Source organism: Geotrypetes seraphini, chromosome 8, assembly GCF_902459505.1.
Source record: "Geotrypetes seraphini chromosome 8, aGeoSer1.1, whole genome shotgun sequence".
NCBI lineage: Eukaryota > Metazoa > Chordata > Amphibia > Gymnophiona > Dermophiidae > Geotrypetes > Geotrypetes seraphini.
The window spans coordinates 4,905,547-4,921,844 of record NC_047091.1 but is presented as its reverse complement, the minus strand read 5'-3'; the positions used below and the strand labels follow the sequence as shown (position 1 = coordinate 4,921,844).

General features: G+C 40.6%; 1 protein-coding gene across 6 annotated transcripts in view; it reads right to left on the bottom strand.

Moving 5' to 3' along the window:
* Positions 1 to 16,298, bottom strand: part of RPS6KA1 (ribosomal protein S6 kinase A1) — a 149,190-nt gene that overhangs the window by 52,514 nt on the left and 80,378 nt on the right. For all 6 annotated transcript variants that reach the window (XM_033955228.1, XM_033955231.1, XM_033955230.1 and 3 more), the window contains one exon: positions 1,782 to 1,898. In XM_033955228.1, coding sequence (XP_033811119.1) covers positions 1,782 to 1,898 — 117 coding nt within the window. The remainder of the gene's footprint in view (positions 1 to 1,781; positions 1,899 to 16,298) is intronic.

Below are 16,298 nucleotides of genomic sequence, written 5' to 3'. Positions count from 1 at the left end.
TACTCAAGACGTGTGTCATCTGGATGACAAAACTGTTTGTTAAAATACCGATACTGCATGTGTCACGGGTATCCTCATCTAGGATCCCTACTCATCCACTTAATGAGCCTCAAACACGTCAAATGAATGCACCTGGACTCCATCTGTCTGTGCCTGCAAGAAACTTGCCACCGCCAATATAAAACTAGCAAATCACATTTCCTGATTTGCAACATCCAGGAGGGGGGAGGGAGGGTAATATATTTTGTTTGTATTCATTGATTGACTGTATGACGTTAATTGTAAGTATTATATTTAATGCACTGTTCTCGAATTGAAAATTAATAAAGACTTATTTTAAAAAAAAAAATAACCAAACACATTTCCTGAGTTTTTATGGACATTTTTTATTTCAAAATGGCGTCTTATTTTTAAATGATCGTACAACACAACTTTGGATTTTATTCGTACCTAGTCACCTGTTAGTGCATGACTTCTAAATTCTACATAGATCTACTAAAGCAGCTCTTCGGAATCTAATAAAATCTGCTTTAACTCGGCAAACTTCTCCTACCTTTCAGTGTTGCATTCTTCAGGACCTTCATAAGCGTACAGTTGTCCATTGTCTGGTGGCGTACTTGTCTAACCAAAATACCTGAGGTGAAGATACAGATTTTTTTTTTTTTACTGACCACAGACTTTTTTGTTGAGCATTGTGGGAAAGGATAGATATATTATAGCTCTTAAAAATGGGGGCGGTACATTTACTACAGTACCACTGTCACTAGGGGGGGGGGTCTATTTACTACTAATGCTATACTATTCAACAATTGTGCATTTTGAAGTGTAATAACACAGGTTAGTATATCTAGCTCTAGGTTTTTGAAAACCAATATGTGGGTTTATTTATTTATTTAAACATTTTCTTTCCCGCCTAAAACCTAGACGGGTTACGACACAACATACATAAATCTTCAATAAACAAAATCATAGAATATCAATGTTAACTAGCAGTCCTCTCCTTTTATTACAAATTCAGCAGCAGAACTCATATGCAAACAACCACCTGAACTGCTCAATGGTTTCTACATAAGTGCATTTCATAAGTCTGGACCTCCCACTGAGACTGCATTTTGGCCTGTGGTCACAGCAAATGGTATCTGCCATCAATCGCATCACTGTTTCTGATCTTAAGGATCCACGGGGCACATATACAGACAATGCCAGTTGTAAATACCATGGTGTTCGTCTGTAGAGAATCTGGTGAGTCATCATCAAGACTTTACGCTGCACCCTGTGGCTTACCAGCAGCCAGTGCAATTGGCTTCAAAACTGGGGAATTCTACTACTGGGACCTGATTTGTACAGACATGGCCTTGAATTGAATTGAACATAAGATAAATGGCCATATTTTTCAACTGCTGTTTATGTATGACTTGTGTCTTACTGGTCTGAGGACATATTACTCTGTAACCTGCTATATGGGGTGTATTTGAATACTGCCTTTTAGAGGGAAGTTTTTTGCTGACCTATGACTATTCTATACCTGCTGTATTAGCTTGTACTTTGCTAGTCTTACACCAGCAGCATGGTTATAGCTTCTTTTGGAGCGCTAGATGAGGTCTTTTTCTCCACTTGTAATTTTGAGCTGGTTTTTGGTATTATTCATCGTCGTCCCCCCTCTAGCAGTAGAAGATCAGCATTTTTGTATTGTCTTGATTACCTGCTCTTTTCTCTTTTTTGATATTACACAAATTTACCATATTAAAAAAAAAAGCAGAAAACAACTGAAGTGAACTCACTTTACCGAAGGATCCTTGTCCAAGAACTTTGAGAAGTTCAAATTGAGATGGGTCTGCCTTCTCTGCGCCCTCCTTTGTGTGGTGAGTGATGTTAATCTCCTTGATGACACCCTCATCCTAAAACATAACAAGAGTATGAGCAGTTGACAATATTTCTAACCTGAAAGATCAAACGCTTCAAAACGTGGCACAAGACTCATCTTCCGAAGACAAGTCTCGCAGAACCTAATAAAAGTGTATTCCATCCACACTGAGAAAGGACAAGCAGAAGATGGGGAGGTGGTAAAAAGAAATGGGAGAAAACAACAGCAAAATACAAACTCAAAGGGCAAGAAAGTTTACAAAGTTCTTAACTGCGTCAATATTTCTCTGCAGATGATCCATCTTTAAGGATAGAGCCCATTGGCCAAGACCCCTCATTTTTCTTTTTGTCCAACAGCTCCTGTCTCCCTAGGCACTGCCAAGGAGAACAGAACACATGCACTCCACCCTTTCACTCTACATCCATAAACTAAACATTCATACCCCCCCTCCTCTCCCCACTGACGCGAGAGGCTAATAGAAGATGTAAATACGCTGTCCACTAGGCTTTATATGCCAGGACATCAGAATCCGTAGTATGTTTGTAATAACAAAGTTCAAAGCAGGCTACTTCAGAGATTTGTTGGACCCAGCTCTCAAGAGGTACGTCCCCTTCCTGTGTCCAATACTGCAGTATAGTTTTCCGGACTACTAACAGCGTCATGCAGACGAAGCGCCGCTGTGATGTGGTCATATCTTCTTTAAAATCGATTAATACGTTGCGTTCCAATAACTTTGTGGTTACTGCACCTACCCTATGGAATTTGCTGCCTAACCACTTGCGCTGTGAATCTGATTTAAAACAATTTAAAGCAAAACTAAAAACATTCTTGTTCCAAGGCGCTTTTGGATAACAACTGTCCTCTTAAGGGCAAAATTTAAAACAACTGCTTTTTTTTACCCTAACCTTTTGTTTTCTCCTTTTATGTTGCTCTTTTTCTATAATAATTGTAGTTCTTCCCCACTACCCTATTGTTTGAAGTAGTTCTGTACGTTACATCAAAACCTTTTGTTATGTTTGGACGTTATCTAGAATCCCTTGTTTTTATGTGTGTTTTTATGTAATTTTATATTGTACATCGCTTAGAAACCTGAATAAACGGTCTAAAAATTTTTTTAATAAACTTGAAACTTGGTCGGCCCAACCCCTGCTCTTCCAATAAAGTCTGGTCCCCAGTAACAATGTTCTATAATCCCATTCCAAATCCTTCTGGAGTACCAGCTGTATCTGCTGAAAGGAATAATTCCATAACACAAGGGCTGGTTGATGATGCTACAGGGTTTGTAAGGCTTCTCTCTTGTTTACTCAGTAGCTCACGTTTGGAGTTGTTTGATGCTTTATATGTCGTCATTTGGTCTCTTTTGTACCTGCATTTTTATATATTTTCTGTGGCTTGCATCATTCTATGTTATGTCCATTCTCCTTTGATTCCTTAATGAAAATGATATTAAAAAAAAAATTTCTCTGCAATTAAAAAAATGGGTAAGTCATAGGTGCTAATTTTATATACCACCTTGAGTCTGAAATATGATTTAAGGCTCCTTTTACGAAGCCGCATTAGCGGTTTTAGTGCACGCAGCTTTTTAGCACGTGCTAAACTCGCGCTATGCGGCTAGAACCAACGCCAGCTCAATGCTGGCGTTAGCGTCTAGCGTGGATGACAGTTTAGCGTGTGCTATTACGCACATTAAACCGTGAGTGCGGCTTTGTAAAAGGAGCCCTTAGTGTTGGGATTACATATTGAGAGACCTGGAGCCTTTGGGAAATACAGCAAATTAAATCCATAAATTAAAAAAAAAGACAGAAAAGGCCCACTTAGTCTGCTCAATTGAGATTCACATATTTTGGGCACACACACAAATGAGTTTCACACACAGCACACCACCAACTCCCTCTTACCTCTTTTTACCAGAGTTGAATCTAGCAGATTGTGAGAATTATAAGCCCAGTTATTAACATTTTTAGCTCAAATTTTATAAATGACTGCAACCGAAGATAGCTGAAAATAGTCCATAGATGCAGTCATTACATGCAAGTGGGCTTTGGGATGACTTAGTCATAGTAGCATACTGCTGCTGGTAGCCACGGAAAAGCAGACTAAGTCGTCCCACATAGGGGGAATCCCAAGTTAAGGGTTGTCTTATTTTCTCTTCAATCTCCCCTCTACAAGACAGCACACCTTTTTGAAAGGTTACAGAAAGCACTTAAAGTTATCTACATTTTAAATAAATTTCTGAGAAGACACTAAAACTACTGTCCTGAATTGGAGTCAACACAAAGTATCCAAGCATTTGGACTGGACATCGTGTCTTACAAAACATTTGTTGCACTAGGTTGGTTATTTTGAAGGAGCCTCTCTTTCCTGTGACGAGCCACAGAGTTCGGGGTTTGGACCTACACGCCTCCCTCCATATTCACGGTGGTTACAGGCGGAACATAGCCGCGAATACCGAAAAACTGCGAATAACTTTTTATATGTTATTCGTGGGGGGGGGGGGGTTTAACAGCCATCGTTTTTACTATTGAAACCGCGAATAACTGAAGGAGAGGCAATATTGGTGAAGACAGCAGCGATTTTCAGGCTGATAGCGGGCAAGCAGCGATTTTGTGAGTGAAAGATTTGAAGCAGCGATTTGTCAATGCAGACTGGGAAGCTGGAAAGCAGCGATTTTGAGGGTAAAAGCTTGAAAGCAGCGATTTTCTGAGTGAATGCTGGTAAGGGCCAAACTTTTTTTTATCGGTACAGTACAGGTACTTTACTCATGATGCAATTTTTTTTTTGGGGGGGGGGAAGGAGTCAGCATGCGAAAAATCATGAATAAGCGAAACCGCGAGTGCTGAAAACGTGAATACGGAGGGAGACGTGTATTCTCCAACTTCCTTTTTGTTATTCCTCTGACCACTCTTATTCAGAGAGCATGGGTTTCAGTTGCTATCTCTGCTGATGATAGCGAGATCTTTCTGGACTCAGTTATTCTGGATCTCACTCACTTAAATCGTAGCCTAGAGACCGTTATTGGCTGGCTCCTTAAAAGCAGCTCAAAATTAAATCCTTCAGAATCTGAAGTGATATGGATTGTGGGGGTGGGGGGGGGTGGTAGCTGCCTCTTCCCTTCCAAGTTCCCGTTAAAGGAATATTTTAGCGTGAAAACATATGACCATCTTGGCTTTCCACCTAATCAATACTTGTCTCCTGATAATCAAATAACTGCTGTAGTGAGATCATCTTTCTTTGCACTTAGGCAAACATGATCTTTCAAATCTGTTTTTGGCCAAAATGATCTCAAAACAAAATGTTTCTACTATCTTTGTAAAATATTACAATAGTTGAATATAGTTTAATTAATAGCATGAAACAAATCTTCCTTGGTCGCCTTCAATTTGTTAAAAATACAGTAGTTTGCTTTTTGTAGGGGGTCAAGCCGATAAGACCAGATATCCCCTCTTCTTCCTAATTTGCACTAAAGATTCCATTCCAAAGTGCTTCCTTGTCCACAGAGTTATCTACACCGGTGGAGGAGCCATCTAATGGTTAGTGCAGTGGCCTGATAAGCAGGGGGAACTGGGTTCAATCCCCACTGCAGCTCCTTAAGACTCTGGGCTAACCACTTAACTCTCTACTTATTTTGCACCTGGGGCAATGAAGAGTTAAGTGGCTTGCCCAGAGTCATAAGGACTAAGGAGCCAACTGCTTTGATGGTAACCAGAGAAGAGTGATATATCAAATCCTATCTCCTTTCCCTTTCTTGGTTCCCTACAGTACTGGAAGCCCACTCTATTCCCAGTATGTAGATCCTCCAACCTTGATCTATCTTGAAGTAATACGGTTTGCATTTAATTACTTTGATGCTTCTTAGTGGAATCCACTCCCTCAATCCCTCAGATCGGAGGCACCACTCTCTAAAGCCATCCTTAAAGCCCACTTATCCATGGATTTGGGGGATTAGTCATGCCCCTGTGAAACTAGAACGACTGCAGTCTTGACTGCTGATTTTTTTTTTTTTTTAGTTTTCTCTTTATTGCTTTTGTTAATATTTTTATGTTTACCTGATGATTATTTCTCTCACTTATGTTTTTGTTAGGTAATATAAAGAAATAAAACAAAAATACAAAGGAAATAAGGTAATACCTTTTTTTGGGGGGGGGACTTACAATGCATTTTGTGATGAGCTTTTGAAGGTAACCCCTCTTCTTCAGATCAGAAATAAGCAAATATTGACAAATATCAGTATAAATAAGGAAAACATGAAAGCATTTCACGGATAGGAAGAGGGAGGGGTGGGCAGGATTTTATGGTAAAAAATACTAAAAGGGACCTTTAAGATAACCCAAGAATGTAAAACCTTTGAAATCAAAATGATAAAATATTTAGACACCTACCAGACAGGACTTAAAGATCTGGTCTTCCTTTCCCACTATAAAGACATTTAAAACTGCTCTGCCCCCTCTCTGTCTCCTGCCCATCCACCCAATCCCTCCCTCTTCCTATCCCTAAAATGCTTTCATGTTTTTTATATATTGTATACTATTTGTCTACATTTGCTTTTTTCTGATCTGAAGAAGGGTTACCTTCGAAAGCTCATCATACAATGTATTGAGTTAGCCCAATTAAAAAGATGTTTCCTTTGTTTTATTTCTTTATATTACCTGGGAAAGTGGAAACAAAACAAAACTCCGTTTTTGCGACGGCTGTTTGCATTGAGTGAGCCCCGACGTCGCCAAAATCTTGCTGCTACTCTACATTTTTTGTGACTTTTATTTTCCTTTTTTACCATGGACCCCTGACGAAGGTTTGTCCGAAACACGGACCATGTCGGGTCCCTTGATTGGTAAAAGGGTTTGCATATAAATTATTTTGTCACAATAAATTTTGCCTACGTCTTGTACAGATCTGCAGTTTTGTTTTGTTTGCTCTTGGTTGGTTGTTTACTGCAGTTTAGGTTGGGACCACCCTCCCCTCCTTGTTTTGTTACCTGGGAAAGTGGACCAACACAGCCACCACACTATTTCATTCATGTTTTTGTTATAAGTCGTTTCACTGCAACATGATGGAGACACAGTGTATGAAAGCCAGTAAACTAAAGTAAACTCATTAGAATTAGGGAGTGTTTCATGAGACTTCAGGATCACTATTTAAATGTTATCCAAGAGCTAAAAATAGATCAACTGAAAGAACTTAATTGGCAGCGATTGCCTTTGTGTCTTAAGAGTAACAATTAACCAAGGAACTTCTTACAAGGTTTTTGTGCTCCCAAATATGAATATTCTGAAGCTTTATGTTAGATACTGTACTATTAAGCAGATAACAAAAATGTTCAAGTACTTTACAGAAGCTCTCATTTATGATGGGACATTATAAGGAACTACAGTAAAACCTTAGATTGCAAGGAACTTGGTTTGCAAGTGTTTTGCAAGACAAGCAAAACATTTGATTAAATTTTAACTTGATATACATAGCAACAAAAAAGGAAGGAGAAAAAACCAACCAGGAACAAACAAAAACCAACTGCAGATGTGTACAAAATGCAGGCAGAATTTATTGTGACAAATACACGGTCCGTGTTTCGGACAAACCTTCGTCAGGGGTCCAATATGGAAAAAGGTTTGAAAAATATGCCACAAAAAATATAGAATAAAAAATCATAAACCAAAAGGTCCAAGACGCCGAGAATCGCCAACTCCTGTAAAGCGTCTTGGACCTTTTGGTTTATGATTTTTTATTCTATATTTTTTGTGGCATATTTTTCAAACCTTTTTGCATATTGGACCCCTGACGAAGGTTTGTCCGAAACACGGACCATGTCGGGTCCCTTGTTTGGTAAAAAGGTTTTTATAAATTTATATTTGTCACAATAAATTCTGCCTGCATCTTGTACACATCTGCAGTTGGTTTTTGTTTGTTCCAACTTGATATACATGCAATGTCTTGCAATACAAGTACATACAGTACACACACATCACAACTGAGCCGACGGTTCTTCTCTCTCTGACGCTGCAAGAGTGTAGTGACTTACAGTCTACGGCCCAGAAATATCAAAGAAGAAACATGTTAATCTAATCATGTATATTTTAATGAGTATAACTTATGAGCAGACTGGATGGACCGTTCAGATCTTTATCTGCCGGCATTTACTATGTTACTATGACTGTTCTAATCAAGCAAAGTCTTGCAATACAAGTACATACAGTATACACACATCACATCATCACAACTGAGCCGATGGTTCTTCTCTCTCTGACGCTGTGGGAGTGTAGTGACTGTTCTAAATGAGCGAGGTCTTGCAATACAAGTACGTATAGTATTTTGTGTTAAAGTTTTGGGGTTGTGGAACGAATCGTCTGAGTTTCCATTATTTCCTATGGGGAAATTCGCTTTGATACGAGTGTTTTGGATTAAAAGCATGCTTCTGGAACAAATTATGCTCGCAAACCAAGGTTTTACTGTATATTTAACTAGAAAATTTAATATGCATTTCATTATTCTGTACCTCATAGAAGCATTTTATCTATCATATGCCATATGAACCACAGCGCACGTTGTGCTTGGAGTCTCACGATGACCTACATATTCCGACACGTTTTCGTGGAAGTGGGAGTGGGAGTGGAATAAGCTTCTGGGATATTTATGATAGCAAACAAGTTTGAGTAGTTTTAAGAAAATGTTGAAGAAACACCTCTTCTGTAAGATGAAATATGGGACTTGATTTTTAGTTTTTTGATACGAGGCGCTGGAAGCCTCTTTGGAATTCATGTGCGAGTCCTCAGGAATGAATTACGCTTCCGGGATATTTACGATAGCAAACAAGTTTGAGTAGTTTTAAGAAAATGTTTTAAGGAACACCTCTTCTGTAAATTGAAATATGGGATTTGATTTTTAGTTTTTTGATGTGAGGTGCTGGTATCCTCTTTGGAATTTTAGAAGGTTTTGCATTATCACTATTATGTTTTATTGATGCTCAATTTGTTGTAATGTATGTGATTCTGTTTGTGTATGTACTTTATTGTGATCCACCTTGGGAAAGGCGGGTTATAAATAAATAAATACAAATACATTCTAATTCAATGGACGTGAATACTTCTTTCTCAGATAATTCTATCTGAGATAATCTAACCACTGGACCCAAACAGAGAAGAAACTGGGAGCTTTTGGAAAACATGGAGCAAATTCACCAATTAATAGCTGCAGGCAACAGAGGTAAGATACTGAGAGAGACAATCAAATGTTCACATAATTATAGATCAGAACGAATGGTGTCTGAATAGTAATAGGGCGGGGGTCGGCAACCTGCGGCTCCAGAGCCGCATGCGGCTCTTTTCCACCTTTGCTGCGGCTCCGGTAGTGTGTCACGCAGGCATGCAGCTTACAAGTCCGGCGTCGCGGCGGGAAATAGCCATGCTGAGCAGTGAGCTCAGCACATACACAGATGAAAGCCTTGCTTGCTGATTGGTCCGGCGGCCCCGCCCCGCCGTGCCGCCGGACCAATCAGCAAGCAAGGCTTTCATCTGTGTAGTGCTGAGCTCACTGCTCAGCATGGCTATTTCCCGCCGCGACGCTGGACTTGTAAGGTGCACGCCTGAAAAAGAAATCATCCTGGCCGGGGTCGGTGTCATGCTCCGGAGATCTACAGCCTTCCTATCTCCCTCTCCCTTCTACCTGCTTCCGGCCACATCCCCTGCTCCGCGGCTCTCTTCGGCAACTCAGCAGCAGCGATCGACACAAGCTTCTGACGTCGGGGCCTACCCTCTGCGAGTCCCGCTTGTTTCAACTTCCTTTTTCCACAAAGGCGGGACTCGTAGAGGGAAGGCCTCGATGTCGGCAGCTTGTCTTGATCACTGCTGCTGACGAGTTGCTGAAGAGAGCCGCGGAGCAGGGGGGTGTTGCCAGGTGCAGGTAGAAGGGAGAGGGCCAGATGCAGGACTCGTGGGTGAGGGAGGAGAAGAGAGAGAGAAAGAGAGAGGGGAGGGACAAAAAAAAAAAAAAAAAAAAAAAAAAAAAAAAAAAATAAAAAAAAAAAAAAAAAAAAAAAAAAAAAAAAAAAAAAAAAAAAAAAAAAAAAAAAAAAAAAAAAAAAAAAAAAAAAAAAAAAAAAAAAAAAAAAAAAAAAAAAAAAAAAAAAAAAAAAAAAAAAAAAAAAAAAAAAAAAAAAAAAAAAAAAAAAAAAAAAAAAAAAAAAAAAACAAAAGGAAATATTTCATACTGGGCTGGGCCGGAGTGGAGGGAGGGTGGAAAGATTCTAGCTACAGGGTGCAGTAACAAAGGAAAAGGGGGGAAAGCTGAAAATGGAGATAGTGACACAAAGAAGAGAAAGGGTAAGCAGGACCTACTGAATAAGGATAGAGATACAGAGGGGACATGGAGGTGAAATAGAGACATAGAAGTAATGCTGAAAAAGTGTGTGGGGGGGAGATAAAGACATTGAAAGGGTAAATGGTGAACATGGCGTAAAGATAAGGACAGAGACAAATGAAGATTCTGAAAAAGTGGTGAGATAGGGATATAGGTGAGATGGACACAAAGAAGGGTGATGCTGGAAAATAGGTGGAATGGCAATTCTGACAGACACAGACGGGAAATGCTGGATCAAGGAGAGATGGGGCTCAGGCTGGATGGAATGAGGAGAAATGCCTTGTTGGCCCGGAACTTCCTCTCCTACGTCAGAATTGACGTCAGGGAGCGGAATGCTGGTCAGCGCGACGCTTCTGCAGGGAAAGCTTGGGACAGCGGTGGCTTGGGGGCTATTAAGAAAGGGGGCAGACAGGGAGACAGAAAGAAGGGGGAACAGGGAGACAAAGAAAAAGTTGGGGGAGAGAATGAGGTCTGGAGGAGAGGAAACATACAGGAGGCTGAAAGAAAGGAAGAAAGATTGGATGCACAGTCAGAAGAAGAAAGTGCAACCAGAGACTCATGAAATCACCAAATAGCAAAGGTAGGAAAAATGATTTTATTTTCAATTTAGTGATCCTGTATATAGCATTAAGATAAGAAACAATATATGCAGTGTTAGATTTGTTTTATAATGGTTTTGCGGCTCCAAGTTTTTTTTTCTTTTCGAAAACGGGTCCAAGTGTCTCTTTATGTCTTAAAGGTTGCAGACCCCTGTAATAGGGCAACAGTGTGTCACAGAAATTGTAAATAAAAATGGTCTTGTTAACTCAGTCTAGGCAGATAAACCAACAACTACTATTTATCAAAGAACTTCTGGTGGTATGATGAGTTCATGTTTATTTAAAATTTGTACCAAAAATACTCCACAAGTTACAAACAAATAAATACTTCAGAAATTCATATAAAGTGCAACAAGTGCATTTAAAGTGCTCAGATCACCAACCGAAAAGTGCTATAAAGTACAAATGAACGTACTACTTTTTTTTTGCTCTGTTCATCTGCCAATCTGTATTCTCTCAATGGGGTACAATGCAGACCAAACATTTATTTATTTATTTAGATTTTTATCCCGTCCTCCCAGTAGCTCAGAACGTTTTACAAGTAAACATACACAATGGAGTGAATTGGACATACAAGATTATACAGTAGATTTAAATACTTGGACATACGAGACTGTGCAGCAGTTTAGATATAGGGACTATACAGCAAATTAATAACAGTAAGTTAAATATAAGTAGTTTAGTTTAGATACAAGTTATTTGAGTATAGGCTGAGAGTGGACTATACAGAAATTTAGGCAGATTAGAATGGAGAAAGAAGGGTAGAGGTGGGGTTTAAGGGGTTGGGTGTAGACTGAGGGTGACCTTTAGTTGGTGTCAGGTCAAAACCGCGGAAGACAAAGGCGCGCATCGACTGAGTGCAGCGCGGAGGCGTGCGCCAAAGAAAATAACTGTTTTTAGGGGCTCCAACGGGGGTGTGTGTGGGGGAACCCCCCACTTTACTTTATACAGATCGCGCTGCGTTGTGGGGGCGTTGTGGGGGGTTGTAACCCCCACATTTTACGGAAAACTTCACTTTTTCCCTAAAAACAGGGAAAAAGTTAAGTTTACAGTATAATGAGGGGGGGTTACAACCCCCCAAACCACCCACAACGCCGCCGTGATCTGTATTAAGTAAAGTGTGGAGGGGGGGCTCCCCAACAAAAACCCCCGGAGCCCCTAAAAACTGTCATTTTCTTCGGCGCGCGCCTCCGTCTTGCGCTCAGTTGTTGGCGCGCGCCTTTGTCTTCCGCGGTTTTGTCTATGAACCCCTTTAGTTGAAGAGGAGGGTCTTTACCATTTTCCAGAATGTCATTAGGAAAACCAGGCCACTGCTTTGTAGTAAACATTTTAATAACTGCAGCCCACCCCAGCATATTGGAGATACCATCCATGCAGAAGTACAGATGGATACAGATCGTTTTTCCCCTTCACTTGTCCTTGTCAGAAAGAAGTAGTCATGCACAAAAGCCGAACTTCCACCCAGTCTCCATATCCTCAGTGCCGGGACGTACATTTTAAAAACAGGGATGCAATATTACAAGTTAAGAACAGACAAGATCAAATAAGGAGCAACAAGATACAGAAGGGTCAGGGGTAGAAATTAGAAATTAGGTTAACAGGGGAAGTGTCTGGAGCCTCCTGTGATTTATGGTATCGACCAAATTTAAAACTGTTTGCACATTTCTGTAGGACAGGAAAGTTCACTCTGCAGGTAGGTTTACTTTTATGCAGTTGTTTATGCATTAATTTTTTTATATATTATTAACTTTTAATTGATTTTTAAGCATCACACAGTGCAAATACGGAAAACTGCAAAATGTGAGCGTCTTGCTTCTAGTTTCCGATTGGTAATTTAACAATCTACAAATAACAAAATATTCTGTCTCTAGGCATTTGGGGCTCAATCTATACAGAATCAACCAAAATGTTGACTCCAGAATTTTACACAATATTCTAAATGAGGTCTCACCAGTAGGAAAAAGGAGGTTTGGATGCCCCTGTATAAGACTCTGGTGAGACCTCATATAGAATATTGTGTACAATTCTGGAAATATAAACAGGATGGAGTTGGTTCAGAAGAAGGCTACTAAAATGGTCAGTGGCCTTAATCCTCAGTTACTTCAGGTACAAACTTAGATTGAGAGCCCCCGGGAATAGGAAATACTTAGCTCACCTTGAGCTACTACTAAAGAAAAAAAAAACCTACGAGTTAAATCCACATTAATAATAAGTTTCAAAGAAGATAAAGATGATAAAGGCACTGGAACCTCTCGTATGAGGAAAGAGTAAAAAGGTTAGGGCTCTTCAGCTTGGAAAGAGATGGCTGAGGGACGATATGGTTGAAGTCTACAAAATCCTGAGTGGAGTAGAAGAGGTACAAGTGGATTGATTTTTTTTACTCCGTCAAAAATTACAAGGACTAGGGGACACTCGATGAAGTTACAGGGAAATACTTTTAAAACCAAGAGGAGGAAATAAGTTTTCACTAAGTGAATAGTCTGGAACGCGTTGCCAGAGGTTGGGGGTAAGAGCAGATAACGTAGCTGGTTTTAATCAAGGTTTGGACAATTTCCTGGAGGAAAAGTCCATAGTCTGCTATTGAGAAAGAGTTGGGGGCAATCCATTGCTTGCCCTGGATCAGTAGCATGGAATGCTGCTGTTCTTTGCATTTTGGCCAGGTACTAGTGACCTGGATTGGCCACCGTGAGAACGGGCTACTGGGCTTGATGGACCTTTGGTCTGACCCAGTAAGGCTATTCTCAAAACAGGACCTGTACAGATTCTTATAAAAACAACAAAAATAATCATACACAAAAAAGACTGCTGGACTAATGTTTTCTGGATGAGTCAATAATTGAACTTTAGTCACAAGAAGCATTGTTTGGCAAAAATCCACAAACACAGCTTTCCAAATTAAGAAACCAATCCAATTCGTGCTGGTGAAGGTATCACGGTATGATCTCACTTTGCTGCATCAAGGCTTGGATGACTTGAGCCCTCGGAACATTCTAGAGAAAAATGCCAGGCCATCTGTCTGAGCTGAAGCCAAGCCAAAGTGGATCATGCAGGAAAACAACTACCCAACACATTCAAGCGACTCTTCCACAGAACGGCTGGAGAAGACGTTCTGAGACTGGGATTTGAACTAAATCCTGTTGAAATAATAGGGCAAGGTTTGAAAATGAGGAGTTCTGTATAAAACGAATGAGCTCGAGTTAATCAAATGTGATAAGAGACTGATCGGTTATCGGAAACATTTAGGTGATACAATTGCTGCTTAAGGTGGTACCACTGAAGTTCTCTTGGCAGAACCCTCCTTTCTGATAAATTGTTCACGAGCATACCAGTCAGGCAATATTCTCAGTCAAGGGTTCAACCCAGTGGAACTCTCTTCCACAATCTTTCTGTGAACAGACTTCAAGTCAGGATTTATGACATTTACTTTTAATGATGCTTACACCTAAAATACACCCTATTTAAGTCCTCTTGGCAAGACGGCAGTAATCCCTACCTCGGAGAGAGCGAGACCAGAAGGCCTTGAGCATGCACAAATGCACAAGGCCCAGTCCAGCCCAGCCCAGCCAAGAGGGAGGATCTTCAGGCACCGGCATGTTCTGTGCGTTGGTGCTGGTGCCAAATTGGGGTAGGTTTTGCTATATGGGTGCTCGGCAGGGGATGTAGGATCGCGACGGGGGGGGATACCGGATCGCGGGGAGGGGCACTCGGAAATCGAATCAAGCTCGGTTTCTGAGGCAGATTTTGCAAATGTTTTGCTTGTCTTGCAAAACACTCGCAAACCGAAGTTTGACTGTATATCTGGATTTATTATGGCATGCCCTTCTTTCAGTATATATATTACGGAAGAGATAAGGCAGCCTCAGTTTCATAAAGTTAGATAACCTAACATGGCTAAGGTCCCCCAAGAACTTGAACCTGTTTATATGCAGCCTGTGCACACCTCCCACCCTAGTTACTGACTTTGCATGGCAGCATTCATCTCCGTATTAGTTTGGCGACTACCGTGATGAAGATGATACTGCCTGCTGTGGTTGCTGCATTTGCACCTACCGATAAAGAAAGCCTCCACAAGAACAGTAGTTTGTTTTCAGAAGAATAGGAAATGGTTAGGTGTTCCTCCCCCAGAAACACACATTTCACAAAAACAATCAAGGAGATAAGTTTAATCTAATCTTCCATGTGCGAGCTTGAAGTTTTCTTACTTTTGTTAAAAAAAAAAAAAAAAGCATATATACATATATACACACACACATTCTAAGGCTGCATTTCAATTACAGTTTTTAATTGCGATTAATTGCAAGATTAAAGATACCTGCCAACATCTTATTTCAGCCCTGTATCCATCTCTTTCTATCTCTCTCCCCCACAGCCTAACATCTCTCACTCTCCTCCCCCCCCCCCCCCCGCCACAGATCTCAACATTTCTAGCTCTCTCTCTCTCTCTCTCTCCCCCCACATCCCAGCATCATGCTCTCTCTGCTCCCTCTCCCAATCCCACACACACTCTCTTGCTCCATCCCTCTCCCTCGCTGCTGCTGCTGCTCCTCCACCCCCTCTGGGTCCCAACATAACTCATCCTTGCCCCATCCTCTGAACCTTCCAAGTTCCTTAGATAGCAGGGCAGCAATGTTTATATGCTGATTGTTGCCTGTCCAGCAGCTCCTTCTGACCTCTTCCACCTCTGAGGAAACAAGATGTCTCAGGAGCCACCTCCAGAGCAGACAACAGGCAGCAAATAGACAATGGCGTGCTGTCACTTATGTCTAAGGAGCTTTTACCTTTAGTGGAGTTTATTTCTAGTCCGCCTTTATCCAAAGGTATGGAGGGAGTTGGTGACAAAGGGAAGTACTGGATGAGGATGATTAATAAAATTAATCACAGCTAATAAAATTAACTGCAACTAATAAATAATGCATTAATCATAGCATTAACCACGATTAACCTGCAGACTCTAATATATAATCTCTCGATACAGCTCAGCTGGAACAGAAATTATGTTATTTTTCAAATATGCCAATGAAGGTTTAGCGTCCCGAACACTGGGTGGGGTTGGTTTTTTTGTGGTTTTTTTGTAAGTACTTCTCACAGGCTCTGCAGTCCTTCAATTTGCCTGCAGGGCTACAAGTTCATTTCAAAAAGAAATTCCTTGCATACCTAACCCAATTTCACCAGCTCTGTGGGGAGAGAAGGGGGAGGTAATATTCAGACTGCATTTTACCTACAGATAAGCACACCTTTACCAATACAAAAACTTTGATTGTCCCATTAATGATATGGCCAGAACATAAAGGGGATGGGACTCCTCTCATATGAGGAAAGACTAAAGAGGTTGGGGCTCTTCAGCTTGGAAAAGAGACGGCTGAGGCGAGATAGGATTGAAGTCTACCAAATCCTGAGTAGTGTAGAACGGGTACAAGTGGATAGATTTTTACTGCATCAAGATTTACAAAGACTAGGGGACACTCAAAAGTTAGAGTAATATTTTTAAA